The 20,855-nt window shown below is 38.9% G+C and overlaps 1 protein-coding gene across 4 annotated transcripts in view; it reads left to right on the forward strand.

The window, feature by feature from the left end:
* Window positions 1-20,855, forward strand: part of akap13 (A-kinase anchoring protein 13) — a 223,947-nt gene that overhangs the window by 46,871 nt on the left and 156,221 nt on the right. For all 4 annotated transcript variants that reach the window (XM_028473335.1, XM_028473327.1, XM_028473344.1 and 1 more), the window contains exons 3-4: window positions 12,891-13,044; window positions 19,886-20,049. In XM_028473335.1, the coding sequence (XP_028329136.1) occupies window positions 12,891-13,044; window positions 19,886-20,049 (318 nt within the window). The remainder of the gene's footprint in view (window positions 1-12,890; window positions 13,045-19,885; window positions 20,050-20,855) is intronic.

Consider the following 20,855-nt stretch of genomic DNA (forward strand, 5'->3'; position numbering starts at 1 on the left):
AAAAAAACATATAAAAATGTGGCCGCTTATGGTTTTTTTGGCATTTTAACGCTGCTTGTTGCTACGGAAGTAACGGAGTATGTACTATGGGCTTTGCGCCATAGACATATATACATAGTGGGTATAGAGAGTGGATGAATTGCTTTAATTAGAATTGCTCAGCAAGTCTTTCATCTGGTAAATGTTCACATGCTCAAATGATCAATAACGACAGTGTGTCTGTGACAGGAAGTAGAGCACATCAGGTTTAATGTACGTCACAGACATTATTAATAAATAGAAACCATTTTAAACATTGTTATTGTGAGATCATGTGTGTCAAGTGATCTTCTTCAGCATATTAATAGACTTTACGCCTGTAATGGCAGGGACGAATGATGGATTAATAAATAAATAACGTGTAAAATGAGGAAAAACATCTTTGATTGCATTTACAGTGGGTGGCTCCACTTATATTAAAAGGCATTCTTTACATTCTTTAAAGTGTCTCACTCCAGTCATTATTTTTTCTGGAGGCACACATCAGTGACACTAAAACACAGCGTGGCATAGATTTGGAGTCTGTGCACGTAGCTGCCATAGTTACCTTCTAATGAACTGGCATAAATCAGCTTTCTATGGATGTGTGCTTGGACAATGAAGAAAATCAATCATGGTACAAATACTCCTCTACTCACACGTTTCATCTGCAGTGGACATCGTTTAAGTTCATTATAACCATTTTAGCTCTAAGAGAGTGATTTGTAACCCAGCATTTAAAACTCCATCCATATTGTTACCAAATGAAAGAATGTGTGAAGTATAAAGCGGACAAAACTCCTGCTGCTCATTTTTCTTGTTTCTTATGCAGAGCCAGAATCTTTGGGGTCAGTTGACGAATTAATGTTTTGTTTCTGTATACAATTTTACAAAGCAGGCTCACCAGATATTACGTAAGATTTATTTTGGAAAATGTGTAATTGTGCAGTTAGAAAAGGGGAAGAAGGGGCCAATTCTGGTAAATTGTAGAGTACAAGCTTTCATGTTTTTCCTAAACTTGCTGCCTTGGATAAGGACTCAACCTAAACTCCTGGTCACCTCGACATATCTTGTTTAAAATGATACATGTTGTGAAAGTGGGTCAGATTTCTCATTATGCTTGAACGCATCAAGCTCTCTATGAACTTTCTCTGTATTCTGTTTAGAGATGTCCCGATACAACTTTTTCACTTCTAATACGATACCGATATTGCAGCCTTGAGTATTGGCCTTTTCCGATACGATATCAGCACGAATCCTACATACTTTTATTACTTATTTAGTAGTGTGGAATGTTAGAAAAGGCTTGATCAAGTGAGGTTACTCAAGCAGAGAACAATAGTCAGCAACAGTTGGTATGAGAAAAACGACCCATTTATTATGAAAGCAGAACTAAGTTAGTTGCGCTTAGCGCTCCCCCTAAAGGTCCCTTTTGGTTATGTCACTGTCATAAACACTCCATATGGTGTGAACGCACCTTTAGGGTGCATTGGGCTGTCGTAAAGCAGTACGTCTTGTCGCAAGAACAAAAAAAAAGAGCTGCAAGCCTGCCACCTGGTCGGAGGCAGGGGAAATTGCTTGTGCTGTTTTCTGGCCAAAGACAGGCAGGAGAGGGTAATGAAAGACCCCCCAATCCCCCCATAAACACTATGAGAAGGATTTATTAAGGTGAAAAAATTACTTAGTTCTGCTTTAACCAATTGGTTACATACATTTTAACCTTCAACTTAATATCTACAGTATTCTACAATTGAATAAATATAATGTATATGGGAGATTTCAGATGCAGTCCGATAAAATCCGATATTCATTTTCTGGCTGATATCGAACCGATATCAATATCAGATTGGGACACCCCTACTTCTGTTGTCTTGTGGTTACAAATGTTTTCTTCTCACAGTGTACAACGTATTAGTCGCGAGTAGTTGGAGGCTGTTTTTGCAGTAGCAGGCCGACCTTGTTGTATTACATTATATGAGAAACGCTGGACAACATTTGTGATGAGCATTTCATTGGATCTTTGATAATGTGATTCACATGAAAAATATGGTTGTCTGTATATCTGTCCTAAGCTGGTACATTTTCTGTATGAAATACTTTCAGAAACAATATTCCATTGTAGGCACGTAAATGTTAAACTTATAATATTTCTCATAAGCTGGGTTTCTTTTTCCCTTGGATATGTGCAAAATCGAAATAGCGCAATAAGTACTGGTCAAGGAAACCTCCTGAATTTTTAAAAAACCTTCAAATATCACTAAAGTTTTACGCTTTCACGAGGAGGTGAGATGCCAGGAAAGCAAAACAGAAACACTTTTTACGCAGTTAAACATCACAGGGCGTGACGTACCTGGTCACATGACCACTTCTTCCCGAGAAAACATTGCGCAGTACGTGGGGACAGAAGAAGATACCGAGACATTTCTTAGCATTATACCTAAACATTATTACTGCCACATTAAACAGTAAACAACAAAGGAATGTAGAGTGTTATAAGGAGGTTTTGAGCATCCATCTTCCTGCAGCGATGAGATTTCATGAGTACGAGCCCCAAAACAACCTTCAAAATTCAAGGCGCATTTATACTTTTTTGAAACTTCAGAAATATCGCTTTTATTTTGCGAAAAACTGTAATGGAAACACAGCTATAGACATATTACAAACATTCCTTCTTTTTAAATTAATGCCACTTTCATTTCCCAATAACCCCTGCTTTACAAATACCAAACAAGAGCACTCAGAGCATGAACCTCTACAAATCAACTAATCTTTTCTTTGCCAGATATTGACAGTTTTCTGGATCAGTGATCGTGATCATGGTACGATGCTCATTTCCACCTAAAAGGCTTGTAAGAAATTTCTATCCCCATTAATAACGATACAGTATGGACACTGTCATTTTTTTTCTCGAAAAATCTTGACGAAATGCGCAATCTGGATCCGATTTAGATGATACTCAGTGGGGTAATTGAGGAACCCACCTGACATAACTGATACAAATTTCATAAAGAACGGTGTTTTACAAATCAAGATGGGAGTTTTGGCAATTTCACCAATGATGAGAGATTGATGAGGGATTTTTTCATGTTTGAAACTGATCCAGAATTAGTGTATTGATCTGGATCCCCTCCAAAAAGTATTGTGATCTTCCATGTTGTTAGGTTTGTTATCTAAATTAAACCCTTTAAATACTTTTGACGTAATCCTGCTAACAGACAAACAAACAAAGAAATTCCATTGAAAATATTACCTCCTCGGTTGAGGTAATCAGTATAAAATATCCTGCTGGGGAGCAAGGATAGCAAAACTGATAGTGAAAACGTACGGTAAATAGTTCTAGAGGGTTTTCACTTGACCAAATAAAAGTATGTCCATGCAGTGTATTTAGGATTTCCTACAGAAAATATTCACTGATTAAATTACTAGAACTAAACCCTAGATTTATCTCTGTTTTACAAGCCAACACTTAGTCTTTATTACATTTACTCAGATTGACAAAGCCATGGATCTGAAATAGTAAAGTTGGGCCAGACTTTGTCAACTTTGTGATGTTTTTGGCTAGACTTGGTGTGGAAGTGCCCCGTTCAATAAAGTCATGCTGAGGTGAAGTAAATGGATGGAGTAATACAGGAAAATGAGCTGAGCACAGAAATACTTTCAATTTCCCATGTAATGTCAGATTTATTTGGTCTTTTCAAATACTGCTATGGGTTACAATATGTTAATCATTTCCAAGATACTGGGGATCCAGTCCTAGTTCTTCGGCCTCACACAAATATCAAAACCATTTTAATTGATTTTTGTTCAAGGAAAGAGGCATAATTGAGAAACCCAATGTGTTTTTGTGACTAAAATTCATCAGGCTTCTTTTGACAAAGAAATTGTTACAATAGATCAGGCTTGGTAATTCAACCTTATTATGGACACCTGGTGAGCTACTTAGTTGGCATTTTGACTCCATTTTGTAAATGAGGCATTTTGTTTTGTACATTACTCTAGGTTTTTCTTTCTTTTTTTAAATATTAGACACATTTTAGATGCCAGGTGACATCATACAATTATCAATCACTCCAATAGTAATTAACCTGATACTTGTGTTCCTCCTGCCGCATTTGTTAGCTTTCACATCTTGTATTCAGAGTTTGGCAGTGGTCATGCAGCTTTTATTATCCTAAAATACCCCCAAAATGTTTACTGTAATTTAATTTGTTTTTCCATTAGCTGGACAGAGAAAAAATCTTTTGTGAGTAGAACAATGGTAACACACATTTTTGCTAAAATTGCTTTTTTAATGCTGTAATTACCATAATATGCCATTAACTTCGTACTTGTGTGGCTTTGTCTAATAAGGTATTTTCAGGTAGCACTAAAGTATATAAGCCAAAAAGTATTTTCTGATACATATTTAATTAGGGTGTGTTTTCAAGGTATTTTTGAGTGTCTTAAAGGTTACACTGGAGGCAGGTGTGGAAGGCAAACAGGAAATTAGACAAGTTAGTATGTCAACGTGTGTGATAGTGTGTGTGTCTTCAAGGCTAGTCTGGCTCACACATTAAGCATCCAGACCACCTTATCTGTGATGAACAGTGGGACCCCTCAGTGGAAACGGGCAAGTAGTCAGGCCTCATTAGACTTCAACACTTATCACAGCAGTTCACAGCGAGGTGGCTCACAGGGGCCAAACAGTCGGCCACTAATTGCATCTGGAGTAAGGCTCTAATGATTTGTCGACAAAAAAATCGATGACAAAGTTCATCACAGACGAATGTGATTCTTGACAATCGTTGTTTACGTCATCGCAAGTGTTTTCATCGTCCGTGTGGTAAAGTCGGGGTGTTGTTGAGTGATTTGCTGAGGAGTGAGACGTCTTGGGTCTTTACCATCTCTGGTTTGGTAGCATGGCTACACCATCATGGCTGAGAATGTCCACATTTTGGGAAGATTTCCCACAAAATGCTGCACAGAAAAATACATCTGCAACTTGTGTAGCTACCATGGAAGCATGTTTAAAGAGTAACTAAACCCCAAAAACACTTTTTTCTGCTGAATACAAATTTATTTGGGTATTAGAAGTGCCGTTGATTGATCCTAGTCCAACTTTTAACATTTCAGTTAAAGTATTTTAATTTTGCGTATTGGCTGATTCTGGTGACCATCGCACGTCACCAACCTTAACTGTTGGCCCTGCCCCTCCTATAAAAGCTGAGAGGAAGGAGGAGGGTTTCCTCCAATCACAGCCCTCGGCGAGCATTGATTGACAGTCTCAATGAGGAAGTCCATTGCTCCGTGTGTTCATGCTGTGATGTTTTTGACTCTGTGCTTCTATAAAGAGCTCATTCTGGTCTAATCGGAGGGTTCATCATGTTATGTGTTTATGTAAAGACACAGTGTGTGTGTATCCCCGTCTGTCTCTGTGTGCGCGTGAACGTGCATGTACTTCTCGCTGTTGTGTGTGTGTGTGTGAGGCCGCAGTGTTTTGAGGCTCATGGCGGGAGTAGATCAGGGACTGTTTGTGAGTAAAATAGCATCTGTGGTGCTGTGTGTGCTTATATTTGTGGACTGGTAGATGCTAGCATTAGCATCTCGGCTACATACTCTGACCATATGAGGCGTTCAATTCATTACACATTACAAAGTTTTTATGCTCATGGAGATTTCAGCACTAAGTTGAGACTAAAAGGAGTATCATGCTGTTTTAAACCTTTCAAAGTCAACTACAGCCACATATGGAACTTGATATTTAACATTTTGCAAAATAAAATACTAATTTATTAAGAAATATGACTTATTTTCTTTCAACCCGGAAGTTGAGACGCACGGTTCCTCTGGAGCGCCGCCCATTTCATGACGTAGCCCTAGAGCCAAGGCGAAGCTTGGGCAACAGGCACACAGTGTTCACTGTGGAGGAAGAAGGGTCTAGCTGCAGCCGCTACAAACCACGCTCCGTTTTAACGGCTTAGCATGTTGAAAATTTCCTTGCGTGGGCGTGGTTTGTAGGAGGCGTCACTTGTACTGTACCCGCGGCTGTGTTGGATATACTTGCATTTGGTACTTGCACCAGCAGCAGGCATTTACTGGAGGGAGCAGTTCAGACTTTACTGATGTCACTGGGGTCTGAACTGCTCGTTTTTCAGAAGAGGGCGGAGCGAGGATTGGTCAGAGATGCAGGAAAAAATCCCAATAATACTTTGGGGTGTTTTTGATAAAGAATTAACATTGTAACAAGGTTAAAAGCTAAAAAAAAAAATAGGACCTTTAAACTGAGACTTAAAGTTGGATATTTTTGTTAAAAAAAAGTAGTTACGTTGTTTCATTATCTTACTAGTCCTATTCCTTTAGAAACACTGATGTAATAGCACTATGAAGGAAAAAAAGGTGTGATAGACAAATTTGTGCCAAAGAAGCAAACAAAAAATCTTCTTTCCTTTTTTAACCTTGGGAAAGTTTATTGTTTCCTTCTTGGTGATAGGTTAAACGTTTTAAGCTTTGAAAAGTATTTTCTATGTTCATAAGCTACAGAAACCTACATTGGAAAGGGTATTGGTAGCACTTTATTTGTTTTTGCCTTCTTATTAAACATTTGTCACTGTTATTCTGAAGGTTTGTACTGAGAATCAAATGTTTAATTTTAATTATGAAATACTTTTGATTTCATTTGTTTCATATTTGACAAGCATGTCAGAAAATTGATGGATGGATGGATGGACATTTCATATTTGCACTTTTCTGTCTTTGTATTTCATGGAATTAAGTGTAATGTTTTCATTTTTTCATTAGATGAAGAAATAAAAGCCCTAATGTTTGATTTTGTTAACTGATGAACTGATTAGCTGCAGCCCTGAAAAAACTATGCTGATTGACTTCTAGTGTGAATGAAAATTGCAGCTCCAGTTTTAAATTGTAAATTCCAACATCATCAACAGCACAAACAGTTTAGCAAAGATTGGAAGTCATTGGCCTTAATGTTGTTGAAAGCAGTTTAACGTCAAAGGTCTTTTTAATGAGGCACTGATGAATAAAGACTGATTAAAGGACAGAGGGTTATATAACTTATTGGGTGCTTTTCACAAAATGAGTTTTTCTTCAATAACAGTGAGAGACTCTGTTGCTCCTGCTGTGAGTAAACATGTTATTTACATTCTTGGCATTTAGCAGACAATGTTTTCCACAGCGGCTTGCAATTAGGCGAGCAGCGAGGGCCTCAGCAGCTGACATGGGCTGCATTACTATGAGTATAATGGTACGGTAGTCACGACTGCTGGTACACCATAAAATGTTTTATCTTTCTTGTTACATTCTGTTTTTTATTTTCATTCCCCGTAACTCATTTTTGTATTCAAATCACAGAGATATTTGTAATATTATCAAAACTCCAAGAATTCTGATATATCACGTTGTAGATTACTATGACTCCAGGGCCTGTCCACACGAGACTGGAATTTTAACAGCCCATAAACTTTTAATCATATTGATGTTTAATCCACAGGGTTATTGCTTTTCAGGGTTTTCATTTAGTATCAATTCAGAACAGGTAGCAGAATGGTAAAGTTTGAAAATTGCAGGGTTATATGGACAAACTAAACCTAAGCTTTAATAAAACAGGGACATATTTTTAGTTGTGTGTAAAACACGCCACACACAGCAGACCGGGACAAATAATCTGTCCTTGTCCGCTCTTTTTGCAATATAATCATTTATTTGTCCAGGGTCAAGTCAGGAGCGATCCTGGCCTTACAACTCAGAACCGATCAAAGAACCAGAGTTGGTGTTATGTATCTACTGGTGCCCCTTGTTTCTTGTGATCAACTTGTACGTGTGCCATTGGTAGCGAAACAAAACTAAAGTTAACCACAGACTGCACGAAATTGGGAACGATACCAGGAAACTTCTGGTAGAAATCACCTGGGGTACCATCTAAATTAAATCCTAAGCAGTCCTATCCTCTCTGTGGTCATATTTACAGTACATGAGAGCTTTAATTCCCCTTTAATTCTGAATTAAATAATTCCTTAATTCCGCTTTAAGTTAATTCAAGGTCGTTCTACGCATGCTCGTCCTGTCGCGATGACGCGCTTGTGTAAACATAATCCAAGATGGCTGCCGTTACTTTAGCCGAGACTATATATTTAATACGAGCCTTAGACGACATGGATACTGTATAATCAAAAGTGTGGATGGATGGAAGCATAAACATACAGACATTCACACGGACATATTTCACACACAGAGACATCTGCAAACGGAACAGGCTTCATCGGGGGCATGGAGCCTTGCATCAGATCAGAGCTTCACTAATGATCATTATAAAGTCCTTCAGTTCTCAACGTCTTGTATGGTGGAGGTAGAGCAGCCGTTGCATTAATCGCTGGCTTTTGGCCAAAGTATGGTTGTCTGCCTCCCTTCTCCTCTACTCTATCTCCTTCTCCTGCTCAGCTGACGAAAGTGAAACCTATTGTTGTTGTCTAGCTGGTGCTTCAAAACTACAATCAAAATAAAAGGGAACCAGTTCTTATTATGTGGTCTTCTATGATGTAGCCGAAAAGAAGAGGATTGTTTTGTGTTTTTTCCCCCAATAGATGTGATATGTCACGTTTGCCCCGTTAATTCCAAATGAAAAAAACATCACGTAGCCGTGGCCTGTGAACATTTTATTCACCCTTTTAGTTGCACTCTTAATTTACTTTAGGTATTTTACTAGGGATATAACGATTAATCGTAAGGCAGTTAAAAATCGATTCATAGGTATCACGGTTCACATCAATGCTCTGAAAATTGAATCGCAGTACTTTTTTTAAACAGCATATTATATATTTATCCTTTTCATCTAAAAGCGTAGCCAGCGGGCGGAATCTGCTACTACTTTCTTTCTGGCCGCCATCTACTCTTAAACATGTTCATAAATGATTCTTTACCCCTTTAGCACCGAAAGAATATCTGTAATGTTACGTGAATATCTGTAAAAGTCAGGTTTTTCTATTAGCTCTGTCTGCTAGCATAGCTTCTCTTCTTCACTGCAAGGATATCTGCATGCCAACCGACCACTGGGTTACCAGCGCCCTCTGTTGGTCCAAACAAATATCTGACGTAAATACAGTGCAATGACTGTTTTGCATTGTTTACTATAGGACCAGAATTTAAATGAATAGGCTTCTTCTTCATATGTATTATTCCTTTATTTATTTAGTTCAAGATTTATTTTTAGTTAAATTGCATTGTTTTGAATAGTTTATCAAGGGATTCTTTTGACAATTAAATATAAAAGGAAAATAGTACAGTATTTTCTAGTTTTTTTCCCCCCCTAAAAAATAAAGGAATATTTGTTTACATTCCCATTTTGTAAAATAAATCGTGAGTGAATCGTTACATCCCCATATTTTCAGTACTGCTTTAGAGCCTTCGAACATCTATATTATTTAGTTCTTCCCTCAGTTGTTTTCCCTTCTTTGTTTTTTTTTAAACTGAAAAAAATGAGGAAGGATGTTCCAGATGTCAGCATTTCTTTTGAATTCAAGGATGTGTTTTAATGTAATTTGGCCTGCCATTGTAAAAGGGACTCATGCTGCACAGGCTTGAGATGAATCATTGTCTTTTTCTAGTTGACCTCATGTTTACTTGTTATAATGAATGAATTATGAATCTTTCCAGAGAGGGGGAACAATAGCTTTGCCACATAAGTCGTCATGTCCTCATTATATGCACCATTTGTGAAATATCACAACAATATAGAACATTGGTCAAACCTACTGTTTGTTTACCTTCAAAGAGGAAAGTAGCACAGCATCAGGATGTTAAAACTAAAAAAAAAAAAAAAAAAAAAGCTATGTATGCTCATATGCATATGTAGAGAAGGGTGGGGAATTCTTTGGATCAAGCTGTGCTTTGGATGCTTTTTTCCCCACTGTTGAAGCTCCATGATTAGCGGGTCAATATATCCCCGCAGGTAACTTTGCTAAGCACTTATTACCCACAGAGAGCCCAGTCAAACAGTGTGAGTGAAAAACACTCTATGGTGTTGTGTGGCATTTATTCCTGAATTGAGATTGAATGCACATCCTGTTTCATCAGCTGTTGCATTGATTAGATTCAATGTCAGCTGGGGGAGTTTAACATGGGTAGCAGCCCTTTTACACTTTTTTTTCTTTTTACAAAGATTGCTTCATGCAGCTGTGCTTCCTGTCGTTTCCAGAAGATCTCTGCTTTTATTCTCTCCATCGCTTGTTAACATCTTTGCTGTAACGGAGGTGGAAGCAAGTTTATCTTTTGCTTTTCTACACATCCTGTTAATTAAATATCCATTCACAAATGTCGTTTCTATTAGTCATTTGTTTCAAGGTTTATTTCTTGTCTTTTTTGCGACAATGGTTGATAAGTGAAATTATAGCAGCTGAAGGCAGCAGGCTATGAAACAAAGTGCATATCAAACTGCCTCCTGCGTCACAGATTAAAAAAAAGCAAATCAAACATTTTTCTATATTCACTCCTCTTTTCTTCATTGTGTGTAGAATGTAGAACTTATTTGACTCTAATGCTTTTTCATTGTCATATCGTATAGCGGACTCACAAACCCACAGAGACACCAATTCGTTCAGTAACACCAAACCTTAATACCCAATCTGGGCTCAGGATAAGAGATGAGTTTTTAATGGATAGAATGTCATGCCTGCTGGTTTCTACCCATTCACAACCCATTTACTCCTTTGCCTCTGCACTGCTTGTTAAAGCCCATACTTGCCATGCATAGCAAACCCAGTGTCCTCCACACTTACTTGGTGTGCTGTGTTGTGTCTCTGTGAAGGTGACTTCAGACCCTTACCCTGCCATTGGCTGTCTTTAGACACATTTTCCCCTGTCACATTATTGTGCAGGTAGCAGAGACTTGCCAAACACAAACTTGAGGCTATTTGGTGGCCTTGATACTGTCCTGCCTGCTGATTTTCCTCCCTACATAACAAGACCTTGGGATTGTTACTTTAACTACATTTAACCCTACTTAGGCTGCACATGTTGCACACATTTCTACTGTTCAGTGGGATGAAATGTTCTATTATCTCATCTCGTTGTAAACAAGCTACAGTCCTGCAGATTTTTTTTTAAACAATGGAGCTATTTTTTGTTCCTCCTCCTCAGTCTGTCCTCATATGACATTACATCACTCCCACCAAATGTTCTGTGGGACTTCCAGATTCAGACAAGCCAGCCGGACCCATAGAGTGGTGGGAGATAAACAATCCTCAGCAATGATAACATCAGGAAGAAGAAACACGGGTGGATAAATACCAGGCACTGAAGGAACAGACAACTGGGTGTTAATTAGAGTAAATGGGCCAGAAAGCTCCAGACTAGGTTTAAACATCCGTACAGCCATATTCATGGTACAACTGTGACAGGTCACTAGTTCAGAACCAGATTAACACACAAAAAGATACAATCACTTATGCATTTACTTTGACAACCAATCTTCCCCATGACAGGATCAATAAAGCTCATCTAATGTGATGTAGAGTGTGTTGATATCCTCATTAGGAAGTTGACTTCACAAAGCACATCATGTGTTTGTGTTCATCAATAAGGGAAGTGGCTTCTTCACTTGAAAATCCCCCTCTCGTCTCTTGGGAGGTTTCGGTTGCCTTCCAGACGGGTTATATTACTTAGGGCATGGGAGCTTGTGGGTGCAGTGTTTATTTTAGCTGTTGCTAGCACTGTGCTCCTCCTGACTGATGTCTAATGTCTCACTGTTCCTTGAATATTCTGAAGACATCTGCCTGGTTTGGTGCCTGCAGATCAGTTAGCTGTAAGGGTACATTCACACTGACAAATCCTAGAGTGGTTAAAACACTCGGATCCTCGTTTGGTTGGTGTGAACATGCAAACAAAGTCTAGAGCGGATCAAACAGGCAAATTCTAGAGAGGATGTATTTGCCGGTCACGGCTGTTGAAGGTCAACACTATGATGCAATATTTTTACAACAGCAATGCATGTTTTATTATTGCAATTAAATAAATATGGAATGTGGTGCGGAAAAGTTGACTATTTTAAGGTGGGAGTGCAATGTGATGTTACAGTTGTGCATATTGTGTTGTGTAATTAGTTAAGCCAGTCTGGTAACAAGTGTCCCCGGTGTCCGAGCAGCCCCCCCAGACGTGCCAGAGACCCCAGGCTGAGAGGCAGCAACCGTCTCGGAGTGTTTCCAATTGAAACCTCAAGCGATTAGGTGCAAAGTGAACACAACTGCTCTCAGAGCAGACCAAACACAGGACGTATCTGTGATTACGTAGAGCGAGCCTTATTTTGGGGGGTCAGTAGCACCGGCAACGGCGCAAAATGGGGCTTTAAAACCACCAAAAGCATGGCAGCTTGTTGCCGCTCCATTGGTGAATGTTGTTGAAGAAATACAGAAGGCAGAAGTTTCTGAGCACTTCTAAGCGCTCGTTTTGACCAGTGGGCGACCGTGCACTGTAGCTGTTCCCACTCAAAGTCCTTGAAGCCAAAATACAGCGCTTAGGGGCACTGCCTTCTTGCAAATTTGAGTCATTTTGAGCCAGAGTCTGCGCAGTAGGGTTCTTTGGGAGGAACCCATTTAGCGTACTGCCCTGATGATTTACGCAGCCCAGCTACACCACAAACTTAAGTATCTTTCCCACTGGAAATTTTACCAATGTCTTGTTCAGATTACCAGATCATAGAGGTTAGTACTAGTAGCTCAAAAAAGACTGAACGGAAAAGTTTAATGGTGTCTCAGCTTTTCTTCACAACGTAACTGCTTATGCTGTTTACAAAGATCCAAGGCTGTCAATCATCAAACAAACAAAAGCATTATTTGTATTTAGGCAGTTTTCTTTATGAATAAGTCTTGTTTTTTCCATGTCTACAGGGTCAGTGTGTTGTCACTGTGCAGCTCGCTGATGAGGAGCTGGCTGCAGCCGACGAGGGCGTGGACTATTTCCTGCTGTTTGCTGGCAGTACGCAGAGGCACCTGACTGCCACCGAGAGGAGCAGTCATGACACCCTGCTGGCACAATGTCCCGGTAAGCCCCCCCACCCACAGCGTGTTGTTATCTCGCCTTCCACTCACTGCTTGGTAGGAAGCTCCACCCTCAGTGATTTTTACGGGTTAACTCTGCTAAATAATACAGCTGACTGCACATTTTTTTTATCGCACCTGTACAGTCTGACAATGAAATCCCACTATATAATACACTCAACTGCTTTTTTAATTTTATAGAAAGTATAAAAACAGAAAAATTGTATGTTCAGCAGTCACTCGAGACACTATAAGGCAGTGCTTCCCAACGTCTCTCTCTCTCTGTGTGCGTGTGCGAGCGGAGGTGTTTAACGGAGCGGCCCCACCTCTGTTGCTATTTATACCAGTGCAGGAATTAGACGGGAGTCGCTCACAACCACTGCGATACCTGGGGACTGTGACATCACAGAGTTGTCAGATTAAAGCAGGTAAAAATGATGATGATGATGCTCATGTATGAGGAAGAGTACGTTAGATGATGAAGATGATCCTATTTTATTTTGCACCCACAAATAAACCCCTTTTTAACATTACAGAGTACAGCTCTTTGTACATCCAACCTTCAAAAACAAACTCATTTGGTCATAATTGACAACTCTACTTAAGCCCCCACTATATGAATACATACTTCCAACAGGCACTGTATTAGTATCACAAATTTCTGACCACCCCAGAGATGTTTGTTTTTCTTTTTTTTTTCTGCAATTAGTTTATTAGAATTAGATATAAATTTGAAAATATATAATTTAATCATTATATATTTTTTTAAACAAATACTAAATATTTCAGGCGACCCCATTTTAATTCCAGGTGACCCCACATTGAAACATGACCACAAGTTTAAAAAACACTGCTCGTAATAAGAGATTATGTAGAGATCAATCATTCACCCCTTCTCATTCTTTAAATAATATTGTGTTATTGTGAGTGAGAGAAATTGCCTTTCTTTAGATATTCCCGGGTCACTGTTTGTGGAACTTATCCCACATCCACAGTGTTGTTTGTTTGAATGAGTCACAACGACACTCTCTGACATCCAAGGTCAACGGTCACTGCTTCTACAGTAAAAAAAATAAATACATCTAATTTTATTAGCAAATGAAACAAATATAAAGTTTACGAGAAATGTTATGAGCAAGTTACTATTGAACTGCTCTCAAGTGTCAGTCAGTCTTCCAGACGGGGAAAGAAAAGGAGGCAGAGCATGATAAACTGCCTTATCTTGTTAAGAGCTCTACTGAATTACGGTCGTCTGAATGGGGGGGTGAGGAGGAGGGGGATGTTGATCTCCATTGACAGATTAGCTCTGCTCCACTGCCTCCTCCATCAGCGCAGGACCAAACTTATGACTGAGCTACGGGGGTCAAGAAAGAGTTCTCAGCTGGCCTGAGAAATGGCCCCACGAGAAAGCGACTTTGGCTCAGATTATAATGCCCTTGAGCAAGGCGATAGAGTGCTGGTATTTATTGCATTCATTCGTTGGCCTTTCACTGGCCCTCATATATCAAGCGTTCATTCTTTCAGATCAGAGCATACAATGTGCATTTGACCAAATTCATGCGAACTTTGGTATTTTTCAATAAAGATGTGATTGTATGCTACGATCAGATGTAACGTCAGGTCTGAGCTTGTGTACACAAATCTGAGTGTGGATTTGTTACTTAGCACAGCTAAATCTGACTGAGAGCATTAATCAAGCCTCAGCTGTCATTTAAGCAGGAACAGATCCAAACAGATTATAAAAACGAATTAAACTAAATAAAATACATTTTAAAAAAGCACACGTTTTTACCGATATAACTTTTTAAGGAATATCGTATAATCCTGCTGGTAATCTCTGCTACCGAACAGGAGCGCATAGGTTTTCCTAGTACACACACACACTAGGACGCAGCTCTGCTATGCTCTGTATTGGAGAATGAGGTCCTTTTTTATACATACAGCACATCACTGGGAGCTGTGTCGAGGAAATAAGACCTCATTCATGCTTATAAATGTGAAAAGTTCCTTAAACTTTTACAAATGCGCTACAATGATCAGTATGTGATGAATTATAGGTGAAATTGGCTGAAGGCATCATAAACACAGAAAACTGGGACAACATTTAGTCATTTTTAAGGCTTTTTAAAAACGTTTCGATTGTCAATTTCTTGTAAAGTGATATTTATTGCCAATAGCATGCGGACTGAGGTCCATGTGTGTCTCCAGGATCTCTGCTGTGAAGTTTCTCTCAGCGCACACAGGGGGGCATACCTCACCTACAGGAGTTGATCCTCTTCCACAGAATGTTTAAATGCACTTCTTTAATTCCAGTTTTCACGCGTTCAAAAAGCACTTCTTTGTTTTGCTCCACCTCTCATGTGAAGATGCTGATTTCACTCTTGGAAATGCTTCTTGTCTTGTTTGACCTCAGTCAAAACTGTAGGGTGTATCATGTTAATGATGATGAAATTCACCCACTGCATTTATCAACACCCAATCATTTGTACGCTGGGATTGGTCAAATACGAAAGTATCATGTATCACATGTTGGTCCTGTCGTACGACCAAATGTGCACTCAGATTTACATCCGTTTTCACACAAGGTTGATAAATGAGGGCCAGTGTGTTTACAGACACGTACAAAGAGCTGAAGTCTGGGAAAAATGTCCATTTTGTCCCACATGCATTTGATCAGTTGTGAGGGACGTAAGTTCATGCAAATTACAGCGTAATGCCCCTAAAAATCAGACGGTGGATATTTGGCAGAACTGATGGTGTTTGCGGAGCAGCAGCCATGCCAGTACTCTCAATGAGGATTCAGAGTGCTGTGAGCCTGTGGAGGGCACTGCTTGTACTTTACTGTGTTTGTTCAGACCACTGAAGCACCATTAGCATTACATTTCATGTTCGTTAAAACATCCAGCCCATTTATTCCTGAGTCATTCTTAATTTGAAATAAAATGGGTTCAACTAGTGAACCAGTGATATATTGTAAGTGGTGAGTGGCAGGTTTTTGGTCAGTTACATTTTTAGATTCCATGTTTAATTACAACTAAATTAAGATTATGTTGTAGGGCTGCAGTCAACCAAGGAAATGGTTGGTAAGTCACGTAGCAATTAGTCGTTCAAAAATAGTTTTTATGGTAAATAAACCATTTATGATATGAACCTACATCAAGCTTTGACCAGAACCCAACAAAGCAAAAGTGAAACCTACGGATCCGACAGATATTAGGTATTTATATCCGTGCCCAACCTGAAACTGACAATTAAAACCTATTTCTTCCTCATGCAAACGATATATTTCTTTGTTTTAATGGTAAGTACGGTGGCTGGGAAGTGTCAGGTGAATGCATTTACAGAAATGAACACAAATGCAAAAAGGTCAACACAAATGCATAATGGCCACAACGGAAGTGTTTCTGCAACGGAAGTGTTTCCGACAGACCGGTACTGCAGACGGACACGTTTCTGGCGGATGTTTTTAACCTGCCAGAACAGAGAAGAACAAGAAGAAGACATCGAAACACGTATGAAAGTAAGTGAAAGTTGATTAGGATACTCTTATATTTTTCATATCAGGCTATCACATCATAATACCGGTCCGTCGGAAACTCTTCCGTTGTGGCCATTTTGCATTTGTGTTGTGACCTTTTTGCATTTGTGTTCTTTTCTGTAAATGCATTCACCTGACACTTCCCAGCCACCGTAGGTAAGCCTGCTTTTATTAATATAAGCAGGCTTATATTGTGCGCTGATCAACATCAGATCAGCGCACAGGGAAACAAACGCACGTCAAACAAAGGTGTGCAGTGTGCGCCAGAGACAGCAGTGGATCTGTTCACATAATCCACGTATCAAATATAAGGATTATCCATGTTCTTGTGCAGGTAGTGGGAAAAAATTATAAGGAAATACATTTTAATAATCAACTATGTATGTGTAAGCCATAGAATTTTAACATGGTTCCCTTAGTTTGCGTTTCATTAAAAAGTAATTTACAGTTTTTGTAGAATTTTCATGCCAGTTACAATTACAAAGTCAATTATGATTACAATTACAGTTATAATTATGTCATAATTGTAATTACAATTTGAATTGACCCCAACCCTGGTGAGTGGTGCAGTTTTTAACAATTTCAAAATCCTGAAAATAAAAAAAGCAGACTTTTCTTCCATCTTTGTTGCTGGTATCTCTCGTTACAAGACGGTTGTCACGCTGTAAGTGTTCTAACAGAAATAGGTCAGTATAGTTTGGCTCCAGTGTGTGCTATTAGTCATGCTGTCAGACACAAAACAAAACAAAAATGGATGCCTCTTAGAATTCTGCCTAAAACAGTTCAAGTAAAAGTGGCAGTAAAGTATTTACAGCTCAGCTCAGCTCAAAAGCTGAAAGAAGTCATTTCAAGGGTCAACTAAAGTAACTTTATTTTCACCTCTTAAACATCCGAGCAGGTAAAAGCCAGGTGAGGGAGCACTTCTGTAGATTTTCCATGTGGTGGATTTGTTGTAGAAAAGAATGTGTCACTCTCATTGAAATGGAGCTCATGTGATAGAGATCAGGAGTGAGGATGCCTGTTCTGAAACAGCAAAATAGTGACCCGACCTGTTGTCATGAGTCAGTTATTACTCACTGAATAACTGAAGTATGACTTGTTCCTGTCCTTTAGAGACTAATGTAAATATCATGTTATCTAATTGCTATTGGTTTACATTAGGGATGCGCCCAAATGAACATTCTTGGCTGAAACCAAAAATGAGAAAACCAAGGCTGAAAACGAAACACTGATAGAAGTTATTATGCAAATTATCAGTCCCATTGCATTTGTGGCTCTGAATGTGTACTAACTTCACTAAAATTAAAACGTTGCAATTGTATAAATTAATATTAATTCCTCAAAGAATAAATCAATTAAAAATATGAAAATATTTATTTAGCGCTGGCATTCCAACAATGCACAATATGTATATATATATATATAAAAACTTAACCCCACTCATGCATTAAATAACAATGTACAGGCCTATAAATAATTGAGCTGCTGGAAGAGAGTCAAATTAAATGTGTTCTCTCATTAAAACACAAAGTTATTCAAGTTCTTGATTAATATCAGTTTCTAAGGAGGGCTGGGCGGTATGACCAAAAATATACATCACAGTGTTTTTCTAAATTTTAACAGTTTCTCGGTATATGACGGCATTTTTTTTCCATGCATAATCAGGTGTTCACAGCATTTTCTACTGGTTGAGAGGAATTACTGCAGTAGATTGACTTAGGATGCTTTATTTTACTGTCACGATGAATAAATATTGTAGAATAATTCCACACTAGTAGTAATATAAGTTTGCAACAGCAGCCCAATAGCTCTTTGCCGCGCTTGGTATTAGCTTTATTTTTAGCTTTAAATGCTGCATACTCAGTGGTGTGGTGGTTTCTTATGGTGAATAAGGTAGCATTTTGTTTGCAGCTCCACCAGGACTTTTTTCCGCATTTTTAAGAATTACAAATTGCAATCCTTTGCTCTCTTTTTTTGTGTATTACAGCTGACATGCTAAGCTAACTGTGCCTCCATGTCCGTGAGAGTTGTTCTCCTGTAGCAGAGGCATGCACACGCAGGCACATGCTCACATGTAGCTTCAGAGCTTTCAATTGTCTTTCTTATCTATTTACACTTATGATTTTCACCGCAACAAACACCAGAGTGCGACTGTTTACTTTCCTATTTAGAAGTTCAATGTTGAAAAGGGTCCAGTCTGAACGCGCAGCGTAGCGTAAAGTTATGCAATCAAATACACCAGTACGGCGGTATATTAAATATTCATATCCTAACGAAAATATATACTGGTATTCAGTATGAACTGGTATACCGCTCAGCCCTATATCTAAGCTTTATTTATTATCCAAGCATGTTCTTGGAGACGCACACAGGTGCTCTGTGTGCTATGATTGTGGCGTGGATCATTTGTTGTGGTCACTGGTTCAATCCATCCAAGTAATGAACTTTATAACACGGACCAAGTACAGTTGTGATGATGATCAGAGGATCTCTGTGAAATGTGTGCTGACTAACTGAAACCAGATTAATGTTTTAGATCTGCAGTCAGGCATGAGGCTGCCGTGTGCCGTGTAAGGGTCTGTGTAGACGTAACTATAGTGACAGAAACATTAAACACACTTTATTGCTCAGATGTATTGAAATACAGCCGCTCCGTGAGTCCACGTTTCAAGACAAACGTGCGTGCTGACCGCTGTGTTTGCTCGTGTCTTTACAACATCCCGTTTCATTGAGAAAAGTGTTTCGGCCAAAAAACTAAAATGTAGTTAGTAGTTTGCACAACACCAAGCACGTTACACTTCTGCTGGTACATTCACTATTGCATTTCTTTGTCTGTTTTAAACAACAAACAAACAACTTCTGGGATGTTACTGTCATTTCAATGAGCAATGATAAATAGGCTTTATTTTAACTGTGCTTTATGTTAATGGTATTTAATATTTTTGCTACATAGTTTGCTCATTCATGCTCTTACTATGAACGCCACACAAAGGATATACTCTTAGAGCAGCCCATTAAGTGCTGACTCCCTCATCAGTAGGACTTGTTAATTGTACCTGAGAGTTGAACAACAAACCTCTTCACTCGAACATGACCTTTCTTTGCACATGCTTGTAACGGAGCTTATTGTTGTGTTGGACCCTCCAACGTGTGGCTTGTGTAATAGAGGCTTTTTTAAAGGCTCTTGATTAAAACTTGTGTTCAACAGTCATTAAATTTCACCTTTTATTACACAAACGAGCCGATACAATCACTTCACTCTCGATATACCTTTTCTTTCTGTGCCTCACACTGTCCTTTCTTACAGCCCACAACTGCTGCGAGGTGGTGTTGGTCACCTTGTTTTCACTCAGCCGACAAATCCCCGAAGGCTCCGAGGACCACAAGCTGCCGCTGGGTCGTGTGTCTTCATTGGCCGAGCATCGATTCAGCTTTGTTCAGGACCTGGCTTTTGACATGGCTCAGTTCCTGGTGAGCAGCTAAGAGCAGTTTTTTTTGTTTCATCAAATTATATAGAATGGGGAACTGAATACAGTAAATAAATGTGACGTCAAATACTGAAATAATGGAAGGTTGACTAAGAGAAATGTTGTTTTATTTCCTCTTTATTAGGCCTGATGTTTCTCAGCCATCAGTATTTATTGGCTTTTATTTATTGCAATTTATCATCCCTTCTATACCACTGGTCAAAACACCCCAATTTTAAGAGTTACTTTATTTAGGTCCAACAAAGAGCTTGAGCTTGAAGTGGCAGAGGTTTTTAAAAAGGAAATATTACTTACAACCAAAAAGTAAAAGACATTTTGCAAAAAGGCCTTTTTCAGGGAACAAGAGAATGGTCAACCTTGTCAAACTGTATCATCAGATGTTTCAACAAACACGCAATTAGCAAACACGGGTTTCTGTTTCACACTAAAGATTTACAGGGGCAGTATTATGAAAAACACACTTTATAATGGTTTTGCTACAGTGATAAAATTTTAAAAGTTGTTTCCTCCCTCCCTTGTTATTCCACATTTTGTAAAAAGTGAGCTCCAAACAGGCGAGTTTGATTTTCCTCCGTACCTGACGTCACATACAGGAAACTCCTCCTCCTGACAACCGTCTTTCCTCCTTCTATGGATATATTAGAATGTGAGCTCCTTTCTCTCAAACTATCTTACAGCTAAGCATCTGCAGACACGCCTACTTATGAATATGCATTAGTAGGCTTCAAATCAGCCCCTTTTGAGAATCTCTATGAAAGCAGCTTTTCAGAGGGCTAAAACTTTAGAAAA

This window comes from Gouania willdenowi, chromosome 3 (assembly GCF_900634775.1).
Source record: "Gouania willdenowi chromosome 3, fGouWil2.1, whole genome shotgun sequence".
Taxonomy (NCBI): domain Eukaryota; kingdom Metazoa; phylum Chordata; class Actinopteri; order Blenniiformes; family Gobiesocidae; genus Gouania; species Gouania willdenowi.